The sequence below is a fragment of the Leuciscus leuciscus genome (genome assembly GCF_965113295.1).
Source record: "Leuciscus leuciscus genome assembly, chromosome: 9".
NCBI lineage: Eukaryota > Metazoa > Chordata > Actinopteri > Cypriniformes > Leuciscidae > Leuciscus > Leuciscus leuciscus.
The window spans coordinates 21,209,354-21,222,808 of record NC_138733.1 but is presented as its reverse complement, the minus strand read 5'-3'; the positions used below and the strand labels follow the sequence as shown (position 1 = coordinate 21,222,808).

The 13,455-nt window shown below is 37.1% G+C and overlaps 1 protein-coding gene across 1 annotated transcript in view; it reads left to right on the top strand.

Annotated features, from left to right (window-relative positions):
* mettl16 (methyltransferase 16, N6-methyladenosine) overlaps positions 1–11,931 on the top strand; it is a 36,254-nt gene extending 24,323 nt beyond the window's left edge. The window contains exons 7-10 of the mRNA XM_082180536.1: positions 2,169–2,238; positions 4,407–4,496; positions 8,972–9,145; positions 11,310–11,931. Coding sequence (XP_082036662.1) covers positions 2,169–2,238; positions 4,407–4,496; positions 8,972–9,145; positions 11,310–11,777 — 802 coding nt within the window. The 3' untranslated portion in view covers positions 11,778–11,931. The remainder of the gene's footprint in view (positions 1–2,168; positions 2,239–4,406; positions 4,497–8,971; positions 9,146–11,309) is intronic.
* Positions 11,932–13,455: the final 1,524 nt, after the last annotated feature.

Sequence of the window (13,455 nt, the reverse complement as noted above, 5' to 3'; positions counted from 1 at the left end):
CCTGTCTCGCTTACATCCTAAATACAACTCTGATTTTTCCTCATGCCAAACAATCTGTGCTATTGAAATTGTAATTGTTACTACTTCCTCCTCAGGGCCTGATAGCTAAAGAAAATGCGTAAACACCCCCTTTTCAAGCCCCTATAGATGCTGGAGTACCCCATTATTAACGGAGCATGCCATGTGCCGGGGTGCCACACAGCCTCCCTCCACTCCAGTTTGGAGAACATGTGTGGATATTAGGGCTCTTTAATATTTCATCACACAAAATGAAACGATTGTCAGGCCCCTAAGGCTCCATATGCAGTGTAATGTGTGTTCATCTATGCTCCCTCATTCTTGTGCTAGATTGCCCCTTGATAAACCAAAACTGCCACCCACCTAAAGTCAGTCTACAGCAGTAGAGTCTTTACACGACAGCACTTTTAAAGTCAGCATGGAGTTAGAATTGGTCCTGTGCACTTTTTTTCAGGTCTTTTGTGCACAATTCATCCAGCGTTTTCTTAAGAGAAATTTTTGTCTGTAATTGTGACTTGTTCCACCTCTGAAACTATTTGACTTTTCAGTGATGTCAGCTTGACCACACACACTATGGTTTAATATGCTAATGTTATTCAAACATTTTGAGCTTTTAATAAAATGTAAATTCTTACTTTTTCCGGTCAAGTAGGTTCACGTAGAGGTTTTCATGGGCCAATGTGAATGTCTCGATTCAAATTCAAAGAGACAAGATAGTCTGTTTTAGACTACGTTTTATTATTATCCAAAATGAGGCAATTTAAGCATTATGGAGCACTAAACACTGTCTGTTTCATTCATACTAGAAGCCAGAGGGCGCCCTCACGCAGAAAGTCTAAAACGTACTCATAGAAGTTATAACTTATGACGTTTCAAGAAACCCCTTATATGGACAACGGCATCCAGCTATCGCTGTTGCTGAATAAAAAGCAGAAACATTTTAACTGATGAAATGTTAAGACAATAAACACACGATTACAACAATATATGGTTTGTGTTTTTGAAGCCATCTCTGGGTATTTTCATAACAATAAATTACATGAAAAATGCCATGCTACTTGACACAACCTTTATTACAGTACAAATGATAAAATATATTTTCTGCCTTATTCTTCGGAAAAAAAGCCTCAAGTGTTAGTGGCTTAAAAAGCACATGCCATTACTTTTTTAACATTGTATAAAATCCATTGAAAAATCTTTATAATATCCATGAACTATATATATATATATATATATATATGAATTAAATGTATCAATAATATAGTTTGATAAATATAGTTTTTAAATTATATGAACTCATAAAAGCTGCATGTATAACATATATAAAAGAATGATCAAAATGGAATAGATTTATTGTATATATTTTACACAATAATCATTCAAAATGCATTCAGTAATGGATGAAATAATGTAATGTATATCGTCGGTATTGTCATAAAAGTTACGGCACTAATAGAAATAACGATAGATTTGAAGAAGAAATGTTACCATTAAAATGCACTTGAAAGTGAACTTGACCTTCAGCCACCACGTTCTGCCCACAAATACTCATTAAAAATGGGTGCCATCTGTCTGTCCTCTATAATGAACAAATTTGTGTTTACGTCTGGCTATATTCCGATATGTAACACCCACTTTCCACAATCCAATCCATTCCTGATGAATAAAATCAAGTCTTGCCCTACATTTACTCATTAAATATCCTGCTTTAACTCATAAATGTCACATTACAGGCATAAAATGTCTTCATGTTGACCTTTAAGGTATTCTTCAGTATTTAAAAGCAAGATTCTGTCAATTTAGAAACCAAATGAGCTAAAAAATTAAGATTTGAGTACCAATCATGCGTAGACTGTTATCCTCCTACTCTCTGTGGGCACTGTCTGATGAAGCCTCATCTTTTTTTATAATTGTGGATATGCATTGATTTTTGTCTCATGCGCAACATCAAAGCTCCCTGTCAAAGTGGGGTTTTTAATTAAACATTGAGCCTCATATCTTTAAAATATAAAGAGTAGCCCAACTGACCGTTCCCACAGAGCGAGCCCATATTCAACCCACGGCTCTGAGTCCTGTGGTTTATTTGATGTGCTCCCATGGATCAGGTGTCCAGGCTGGTGGTTTCACAACTCCTTTTTTTCTGTCTACAGGTGGTACAGTTGCATGCTGGGAAAGAAGTGTAGCCTGGCACCTTTGAAAGATGAGCTGCGGAAACAAGGGGTACGTTTTTCTTAGATCACTTTGTGCTATAGTTACTGCAATGCAGTGCAATGCTGAATTTTTTTTTTTTTCGGAATGGACTGATATTAAAATTAAATGTCTGATAAATGGCCAATATTTAAGTTCCATACTGTTTTTCATATATTATTTATAAATTGACTGATATTAAAATTAAAATGTTATGTCTGATAACTGATAAATGGCCAGTTTATTAAAATTCTTATTATTATCTTATTATTCTTAGAATTTAAAATTCTATACTATTTTGTGTAAATAAATGAAAAATAAAAATAAAATCAATTATTTTAAATGCCACCAGTAAATGTAATACTAATCTGATTTTTATATATTTGCTCAAAATAAAAAATTTACATTTTAATGTATTAATAAATTATATTTTATATATAAATTATTGATTATCTGAGTGGTAGATGATGGCAAAGGTAATCTAAATGTAAAAATATGGGAAATGAGCCTGCATAATTAAATATTCAATATCGACAGATACCGATAAATTAAACAAATCTGTCATATTGGCTGATGATAACTTGTATGATACTAATATATTGTGCATCCCAATTCTATTAAAATTTTCTCTAGGATCTTTATAGATAAATGAGTGGGCGTTTCTCCAAGACTTCAGGTTAATTGATCTTAATGAGTTTCACTAGCGTGGCATATAAACGTACCACGACAGGGAGCTCTAATGGAGTAGATTTCATTAGTTCATTAGGCATCATTAGCTCTCGCGTCACCCCTCCAGCCCCTCTCGATTACCCCAGCCTGTGCCTGTACAGTCAGAATCCTGTGATATCTGTGAATGAAAGGCTTTCGTCCTGCTCACAGGTTATTAGCCTGGTGTCAGTCAGTCTGCTCGACTCAGGCCTGATGTGTCGCTTGATTCATCTGAAGGTGTCAGAGTCCTGTCACCCCTCATTAAAGTCATTGTGCTCCTGGCCAACGTCCAGCAGACGGGCCCGCTTCCTCCCCTCGCCACTGTGGCTGTAATTAATATGCTAATGAGGTTCTTTCTCTCATTCTCGTTCACCCTCTCACTTTCCCCTCTCCTTTTTCTCTGCTATTATCTGTTGTTTGTGTATATGCCCTCTGCCTGCAAAGGTCAGACTCAGATGGTGTTTTTTTTACTGAAGAGCAGTTGGACTTGGTCTCACCCTATAGTTCACCCCTAACACCCTCATATCTGTGTTAAAACACACTCCCCACTGTGTGAATGGCAGGTCTGGGTCTGTGATGCTGTATTTAAGACTTCTGGGAGGGTCTGGTGTCGGTCATAGACTCGGCACATACACGCTTCCACATAATCTTTCCCCAAGTAATTTTCCTGTCAGTCCTATCTCTTTCTTTTTTTTGCAGTGTGACATTTTGCATCCTTGACAATCAAGCATATTTAATCCCCTTCCTCCAAACATCTGCAGCCTACTGTAATGTAAATCAAATACTGAATTACTCATAAGCGCAATGCAATATAACCAATATAACATGTGTAACAATATGTAACATGCATATATGTAACCGATAATTGGCCAATTTCTGCAATGCATATGTATATATATAATATATTATTTAGGGATGGACTGATTCCTTAAATGAAAATTAAAATAACCAATAAAATAATATATAAATATTTATAAAATAAATAAAGTAAAATCAATCAATTGAATTACTACCAGTAAATTTAGGCATCACAAAATTATAATGTACTGTATTTTATTTCATTTTTAAATTAGCTAAAAAAACAAACAAAAACAAAAAAAATTAAATTGCAAGTACATTTAAATTATTGTGTTTTTAAAGTAAATGTTTTAAAGTAAAAAAGTAAAAATACAGGAAATGAGTATGAACAATTAAATATCCGATATTGACCGATACCAATAAATTAAAACAGTTTGTAATATTCGCTGATGATAACTGATATATGTAATCTACAATTGTGGACTGTACAGTGATTAGAATACAGAAATGTGCTTATGTGCTTATTATAATGAATATGTGCACCCCTAAAAATGATCCTTTCTTTACACAAAATCTGTTTTTTATTTTTAAACATAACCCAGACTTTTCTTGATGTTTTTTTTGTAAGATTCTCTGCCTATTTTGTGTTTGACTCACCATTGCTGAGATCCTCCTCATATTTTGTTCTTTCACAGGTTCCCAAAGTAACACACACTGAGTTCTGCCAAGGTCGGACCATGCGCTGGGCCCTGGCTTGGAGTTTCTACGATGACGTACCTGTGCCTGTAAGCTTTGAGCACTTCCTGCATTAGTTCAGAATCAGCTAGTCCTCACATAACCCATGCACCCTAGACTATCTGATGTGTTTGTGTGCGGGAAAGCAACACCTGCTGAATATTCACTGTGCTCGGCACTCTTTTTAATAATGCATCTTTAGCCCATTCCATCAGATACACTTGACCTGCTTCCTGAGGCACGGCGCACCTCCTTCTTAGCAACAGTTGCCCAGACAGGGTGACGGTGCTGTAAAGTCACGCACTTTAGTGGGGAAAAAGAGCTATAAAAGGGAAAAAAGGGTTGAGGGGATGGAGAAGGGGGTGGTGGGATGATTTGTTATGGTCTTTCAGGAGAATTCCCCAAGTCCCAGATGCCCTTTTCCTCACAAGCACTTGAGCAGAAAGATTGGCCTACATATCTGTCTGCGAGCTGCTCCGCCCTCATACAGCAGATTTCCAGGGCTGTACAGACATGTCTAGATCTGGATGGCACCCGCATCCTTCTGTGCTTTATTTCCTCTCTCCCATTCGTGCTGTTTTCCACTTCCTGTGTCCATTCTTCCTCTCGAGAGCCAGCTGAGCCCCATTAGCAGAGCGCACAGAAGCTAGATCAATCTCTTTGACAGTGAAATGTATTGCACGAGAGGTAGGGGGTACAGTGAAGACTCAGACAAAAAAGGTAGGGTTTGAAAAGGACCCTGCGGTGCTGAAAGCGTGCCTGGGATATGGGCCGCGGGAGGGTGTGTGTGTGCAAGGCTGAGGGGGTCAAAGGTCAGCAGGCAGTACTGGGGGAAGTGTAAAGCAGGGCAGAATGAGCCCAGTTGTCAGCATCCGTGGATAACCGCTGATCATTGTGGCACTCATCTTGTGTTCAATAATTGAATAATGACCTTTTATATGTCTCACCGCAGAGAAAATCCCAAGGCTCATGAATTTTTTTTTCTTTTTTTGTTCACATTTATGAGCGAGGCCCCTTCAGATGCATCAAGAGGCTCAGTGTTGAGAGCGGAAGCTATTTTACGCAGGATCTATTCAACCTACTTAGAGCAAATGTGTCGCCGGATAAATAATGGACAGAGCGGAGGGGGTTATAATTCACGGTGAAGAGGGGATAAAAGCAGTGCATCGCCCTGATTAAGACTGATAGAAATTAATTAAGAGGGAGCGTGTGGATCGATGTGTGTGTTCATCTGTTTCCATCCATTATGTGCTCATCACAAATGGGTAGAGATTGCACTTTTTTGACAATCTATAAAACATCCTGCTCAGTACGTCTGAGGCAAAACACTGAAGATTAAGGTTGTCTGATCATATTTAGATTTAGCGCAGTAATTAGTAATTACAGAATTACTGCAGTCGCAATATTTTTTTTATATTCTTGTGGATTTAGGTCTGCTTTTGTTTAAATAGATGTTACTTTGTCTGTGGGATGATTTTGTCATGCTTAGCTGAGTTTGACGACTGAAAGTCAGAAAATGGCGCCCTCGTGTGTTGGAGAAGGATGCTGGACTGCAAGGGGAACCGCCTTATAAAATCAGGCATGTGATCAGCTAAAGACAAAAAGAAGGAAAACCTGTTTTTTTCCCCTCCATTCAATATGACTACATAATAATATACAATAAAAATAATGATTTAGAATTTTTTTGTAGAAAGAAATATGAAGAAATACGTTACTATTGCAAAAATGCTGTAAAGTAGAGAGCATTTAATAATAATAAAATTATTATTATTATTCAAAATAATATTTGTATTTTATTATTATTTTGTGTAAAAATTAAACATATATTAATTTAGTAAAGAAGTATTCATTTAATAAAGCATTACTGTTGCAATACCCCCCCCAACCCCACATACACACACACACGCTATAATCCGCCCTATGTTTCATTCCCGCTAGAATGTAACATTAATAATGTCAAATTATTGTCAATTTAATGCATTAAAAATATTATTACATATTAAATATCTTATGTTGATGGTAACTTAGCTACAGTCTTAAGGATTAGTCCACCCTAAAATGAAAAAGATTGTCATCATTTTCCAAACCTGTAAGACTTTTCATTCATCTTCGGAACACAAATTAAGTTATTTTTGATGAAAAATTCGAGATTTCTGTCACTCCATAGACAGCTACGCAATTACCACTTTGACGCTTCAAAACGTTCATAAAGAGATCGTAAAAAAAACCATATGAATTTAGCGGTTTAGTCAAAATTTTCAGAGCCGGCACAATCGCTTTATATGATGAACAGATTGAATTTAGGCTTTTATTCACATATAAACATGGATCATAAACAGAAGCTCAACAGTACTTGTTTGACATGCGAGAACAAACCTCTTGCGAAAGCTCAAACGTGCTGCGTAACTCATGAAAATGAACCTCATTGGTTCTCGCACGTCAAGCAAACATGCTTGAGCTTCCGTTGAACTGATGTGTGCCCTGGTGAATGTTTTTATGTGAATAAAAGCCTAATTTCAACCTGTTCATCATGTAAAGTGACCGAGTCTCTTCAGAAATGTTGGACTAAACCCCTCAATTCAAATAGATTAGTTTTACGATCTCTTTATGAACTTTTCGAAGTGTCAAAGTTTCAGTTGCGTAGCTGTCTATGGACGGACAGAAAGCTCTCAGATTTCATTAAAAGATCTTCATTTGTCTTCCGAAGATGAACGAAAGTCTTAGGGGTTTGGGACGAAATGAGGGTGAATAATTAATGACAGAATCTTAATTTTTAAGTGAATTAACCCTTTAATGTCTTAAAAATACATTTTTTGTACATTTGTCTACCTTAAAATGTTTGTTTTCAAAGTAGGGTTCAGGGGACCCCATGCGAAATCCTCCTGGCTGTGCCCCCCTGACAATGACCCTATATGAAACCATCATTTAACTGTTGTCTGCTGAGACATGACAAATTTGACAAACAGCAGAACCAGCAACTTCAGCACAGGGAGTTATTCAGAAACCATAACTAGATGACTGTCCCTAAATCGAATCTGCTTAATGTAGTTATCAAATATGAGGAAGATAGTTAAGATGTATGGTCTACTGTGTACTAAATGTGTTGTTTATCCAGACAGGACAGAAGCAATGGGGTGTTAAGTGGAGTAAAATCCTGTGATGGATGCCAGATTACTGTGTGATTTGTCTTGAATTAGGATTAACGGTCACAAAAACCACAAGTCACTCACAGGAAGACTAAATATGAGAGGTGTTTGTCTGGTGAGTTGTAAACTCTGATGGATGGCTGCAGTAGTAGATGATGGGTGTGGTGTGGTGTGTTTTTCGACACTGAGGGGGTCGGCCTATTGGCTTGTGATGAGTCATGTTGTCCGTTTATCTGCTCTAACAACAGATGCTCTGTTTGAGGAGGAGAGAGACATGTGACTGGAGCAATGCTTCGGTTTCTCCTGCTCGTAAATCAGCTTTGATGAGCTGGAAAAGTCAAATATGACTGTCGCCACCTTTAATGTCTCAGTACAACATGGTTCAGTGGTTATATACATCATGAATTACTCCAAAAATAACTCATTCTGCTCTGAGCTGTTCAGATGCAAATGATTTGTTTCTATGGCAACACTTATAAGGCCAAAATGAATCCATGGGTGGCTTTGTTGTTGACACTTATTTACTGCATTCATTCATATATATCCGTTTGCATAATGTGCGAAAGAAAAAACGCACATCAGGTAACACTCATATTACAGTGGCATATGAATCACAAATATATATATGGAGACTGTTAAAGTAGAAGCAAATTTGGTTGATTTTTACAGAGAAATCGGCACTTTCATCATATTATAATCTTTAATTAATTACTAAGAAATTAATGTTTTATACTACTCTCAAACTTACAAAATAGTGTTATTTTTGTATTATTTATATACTGTTATAGTATTTATTAATATTTTGGACAAGCTTTAATTTGTATATTTTTGTTTTAGTATTTTTTATGTACTTTTTGTGATTTTTTTTTTTTTATAACTATACGTTTTAGAGGTTTTTTTTTTTTTTTTTTTTTTCATCTATTTCAGTTCTAATTTTAGCACTTCAACTTTATTTCATTTAAATTGCCAAGGTGAGATTTTCATACTTCTTTTATTTCAGCTTTATTTCAATTAATGGAGAGGGTTTTTTAGTTTTAATTAGCAATAACACTGATATAAAAAACACAAACAAGTTTGGGTTGACGGGTTGTCATTGTGTGGGATTGATGGGTTTGTCGTGAGACTGTGTGATATTCATCTGACACCCGCAGACAAACACGAGTGCCACAAGGACTCCAGATAGCTACAGAATTGCTCATTGAACTCAAGGCCAAGGTGAACTTTGTGTTTTGCTGCCCTCTATTGACAGCCAGCTATTCTTGAAGTAAAATTGCATCTTTTTTTGTGTTGTATTTCTAAGGCTGCAGACCTCTTACATGAGGTGTAAACACTCTTAGGTTAACTAACAAAAACTCATTTTCTTTCTAACTCTCTCTCAGTCGCCCCCCTGTAAGAAGCGTAAGCTGGACAAGGCCCGTAAGCCCCTCATCTTCACTGTTCTGAAGCCCTCCGTGGCGGAGCTACAGGCGCAGGCGCCCAGCATCGGCTGCACTGACATCAGCCCCACAGAGAGTGTGTGTGCCTGGCTGGAGAACATCCTCACAGACCTGAGGGTAAACAGAGAGTCAATTTCAAACATCGCTGTGTTTCCATTTATTTTATCAGGGATTAGTGGCAAGTTGAGCGCAAAAAATTGTTATAAAAATGATAATTATTATTCATTTAAATTAAATTAAATAATGCTATTATAATTGCAGTTATTATTAATATTATTGGTAACACTTTACAGTAAGATTTCATTTGTTAACACGAACTAAGAATGAACAATACTTCTACAGTATTTATTAATCTTAGTTAATGTTAATTTCAACATTTACTAATACATTGTTAAAATCAAAAGTTGTATTTGTTAACATTAATGCACTGTGAAGTAACATGAACAAACAATGAACGACTGCATTTTTACATAGACAAAGATTAATAAGCAGTGTAACAAATGTATTGCTCATTGTTAGTTTATGTTTGTTAATACATTAACTAATGTTAACAGGGGTGTGGACTCGAGTCGCATGACTTGGACTTGACTTGGACTCGAGCCCCAAATTTGATGACTTGCGACTCGACTTGACATAATCAAAGATGACTTGCGAGTCGACTCGACTTAGACTTTGACAACGATGACTCACGACTTGACTCGGACTTGAGCCCTGTGACTTGGAAAGACTTGACCTACCTTCTAAAACCACAGATCAGAGTTGTAATCACTGTAGTATAACACTGTATCATTGACGCATGATCACAGCGCTGATTACTGCTTTCACACTTTTGGCACTCAGGCAGAGAGCGCATTCAGCAGCGCTTGTCAGTTGACATTTATCACACGTTCAGAGACAGTTTTCAACCACTGAAAGTACTAGCGAACCATTTATAATTTGAGGGGAAAAAAAACACTGATGTCAATTAGTCAGCGGAAATAATAAACCTTTCAAATTATTTGGAGACATGTTTTTTTTTTCCCACAACAAACGCACATTTTAGCCTATAGGGAACTATAAAGTCTTCTCCCTGTTCACCAGCCACTCACTTACATGGATTTACGTTTTGTAAATATGACAGGCACGTAGATCCAAAAAGTGTCACGTGACCCACACTTCGCCATGGAAATAGGAATGTTCTACAATTACTGTCGCATTAACAAAATAATTCAACCAGGGACTGGTTAGCAAATCACGATTAATTTTAATTTTGTTAAGTTTTAAAACTAAAGTTAGTTTTTTCTTATTGGGTTTATTTTAGGTTCCAAATAATGGCTTAGATACACTCATAGACACATTCTCTCTCACACACATACAAAATGTGTCGCAGTTATTTCAATTAAATGATTTTGCCTTTGTTACTCTATAATCAATAAAATAGATTTTTTTCACTGCCTTTTCCGTATTTTGTCACACGTAACTAAGAACAATCCCTAAATTGAACTGAGATAGATGGGTGCCCTTAGTCAAAATTTTATTGCAATCATGAAATGTAACTGCTAAGTCATGAACATATTTTAAAAGCCTTCCTGATATAAATTAGTATACATTTAATTTACTATAGTAATTAACACTGAGACACTAATTTGTGCAAAAAGCACTAATGACTTGTTTAAGACTTGAATCTTAAACTCGAGGACTTGCAACTTGACTTGGACTTGTCTGTCTTGACTCTGGACTTGACTTGGGACTTGTCTGTGTTGACTCTGGACTTGACTTGGGACTTGTCTGTCTTGACTCGGGACTTGACTTGGGACTTGTCTGTCTTGACTCGGGACTTGACTTGGGACTTGTCTGTCTTGACTCGGGACTTGACTTGGGACTTGTCTGTCTTGACTCGGGACTTGACTTGGGACTTGTCTGTCTTGACTCTGGACTTGACTTGGGACTTGTCTGTCTTGACTCGGGACTTGACTTGGGACTTGTCTGTCTTGACTCGGGACTTGACTCTAGACTTGAATGCAAAGACTCGAAACTGACTTGTGACTTGCAAAACATTGACTTGGTCCCACCTCTGAATGTTAATAAATGAGACCTTATTGTAAAGTGTTACCATATTGTTAAATAACTAATATAAAGCAATAATTATTATTATTAAATAATTAACGTAAAATAATAATTATTAGTGTTATTTATCATTAGTGAAATTTGCAGACCCTTTTTTTCCAAATCAACTCGCTGTAGGTTTTCCAGATGGACAGTGGTTGACACAATTGTTTAACACTGAACTTCCCATCTTCAGATACTTCACAGGCGAGTTCCTTGTGGAGAGGCGGAGCTCAGCCTCTTCCTGACCGCAGTGGAGAACACCTGGGTTCACGCACGGCAGAAGAGACGAGAACAGGGACGACATCTACGCGAGCTCCCCAGAGCACAACCGGCCTCCGCCACGGATACCTCCACTCCATCTGTTCCAGCACCAGAGGAAACCACAGCAGAGGGCAGCAACGGGAAGCAGCACAACCCGGAGACAGGTGCCGACGTCCCAATGGAATCCCCCACCGAACCCAATGAAGTGGCTGTCGGCGGTCCTCAAAACCCAGAGACGGTACAGCACTTTCTCTTCAAGTGCCTGGTGAACGTGAAGGAAGAAGAGAATGATGTGGTGGTGGAGATGCATTGGGTGGAGGGGCAAAATAAAGATCTGATGAACCAGCTCTGCACTTGTTTGAAGAACTCTCTCTTCCGACAGGTAGCCAAAACCACCTAGCGCTCTCTCCCCTCTTCAGACACAGATTCAACACGTAACATGGACTCCAATTGAAATAAAACTCCACTACTAGATGTTCCACTGATCAATGTTCTGATCAGACCTGTTTGAACTAAGTTTTATTATGTTTGTAATAAAAAATATATTTTAAATATTTTTGTTGTTTGTGTCTTTGTGATTTTGGTTAAAGGTGCACTCAGTAATTTATTTTATTCATGTTGCTATGTTTATATTTTAAATATTTTTTAAATGAAAAATATTTTAAACTCATACAGGTTTAGAACAACTTGAGGGTGAGTAAATTATGACAGAATTTTTATTTTTGGGTGAACAATCCCTTTAATGCTTGGCTATTATATATTATAATCTATAATAATATCACAATTTTTGTGAGACATATTCTTCCATATTGTGATGAACATCCTTATGTATGTAGGGCAGGGACTTAGGGTTCTATCTATCGGTTGTTATCGGATGATAAAATTTCGGAGTCAGAAAAATTCAATTAAAAAATGAAACGTATTCACAAATGAATTGTTCTCACTGAGATCTATAATATGCATTAGAGTGAGTTTTCATTTCATGCCGACTTTAAAGAAATGTGAATGGATCTACAATTTACATTGTATTTTGCATACATTTCTACTGATCAAAAATTATCCTTTAATTTTTTTCAAAACATTTAGCATTCCTCATAAGTTTTTAAATCAAATATAAAATACAAAAATATGATAAAAATGAATATAAAATAAAATATATATAAATTTTTAGTTTATTAATAGTAACTTTTGAACCTGGGTTTGACAAATATGGCCTTGTTGATTCCTTTGACAAACCCAAATAGTCCAATAGTAGGTGGTGGTGTTCCTCAGCATTTCCTGTCCCTGGAATGCATTTTGGGTTGTATCACAGGAAGCTTTGAGTCAGTACAAAGGTCCCGAGAGGAGCAGGGCTTCCTAACAGGAAGCAGCAGCAGCAGTCGCGACAGGACCACGAGCACATAACGTGCACTCAGAGTCACGTGAAGGCTTCCCAGGGTAAACAAGCTCCAGGGGCCGCTGCTTGAATTGAAACAGGAATTTATTCACTGTTAGCCATGCATGTGAGAGTCATATGAACGTATAAAGGTGGGGCAGCTTTACATGAGCATGTTCGCATACCCTTTGCTCGGACCTTTTCAAGTGATTAAAAGGAAGAATGACTTGACGTGCAAAAGCAGTCAAAACACTTAGCAGAGGATTTTGAATCTCAAGTGGAAGGCTGTTTTTCAGAAAGTCTTCCGCTGTTTTTATAATGTTATATTTTGGGGTTTGAATACGTATGCAAATAGCTATTTAAAAAGTAATGTTGGAAACTGCAGAGGAAGTTTAAGAGAGTTCAGATTCAGTGGCGAGGAGCTTAGAAATGTTTTACTATTAGTTATTGCTGGAAATGTCTAGATGTTCTTATTAACTTGTTGGTGTTGTCAGTAACAGAGTGCATTTATAGACCCTTCCCCCTTTTGTAATGTATATAATATATGATCAGTGCATTGCATTTGCAACATTCATAATTTTCTGTCCTCTCTCTCTGTCTCTTCAAGACTCCTACTGTCCTGCAGTACACTGCCTCAACAGTTACCATAGATACAGTCACATGACTGGCCCTTTATTCAGTCAGTGCATGTTTCATGGCAGCA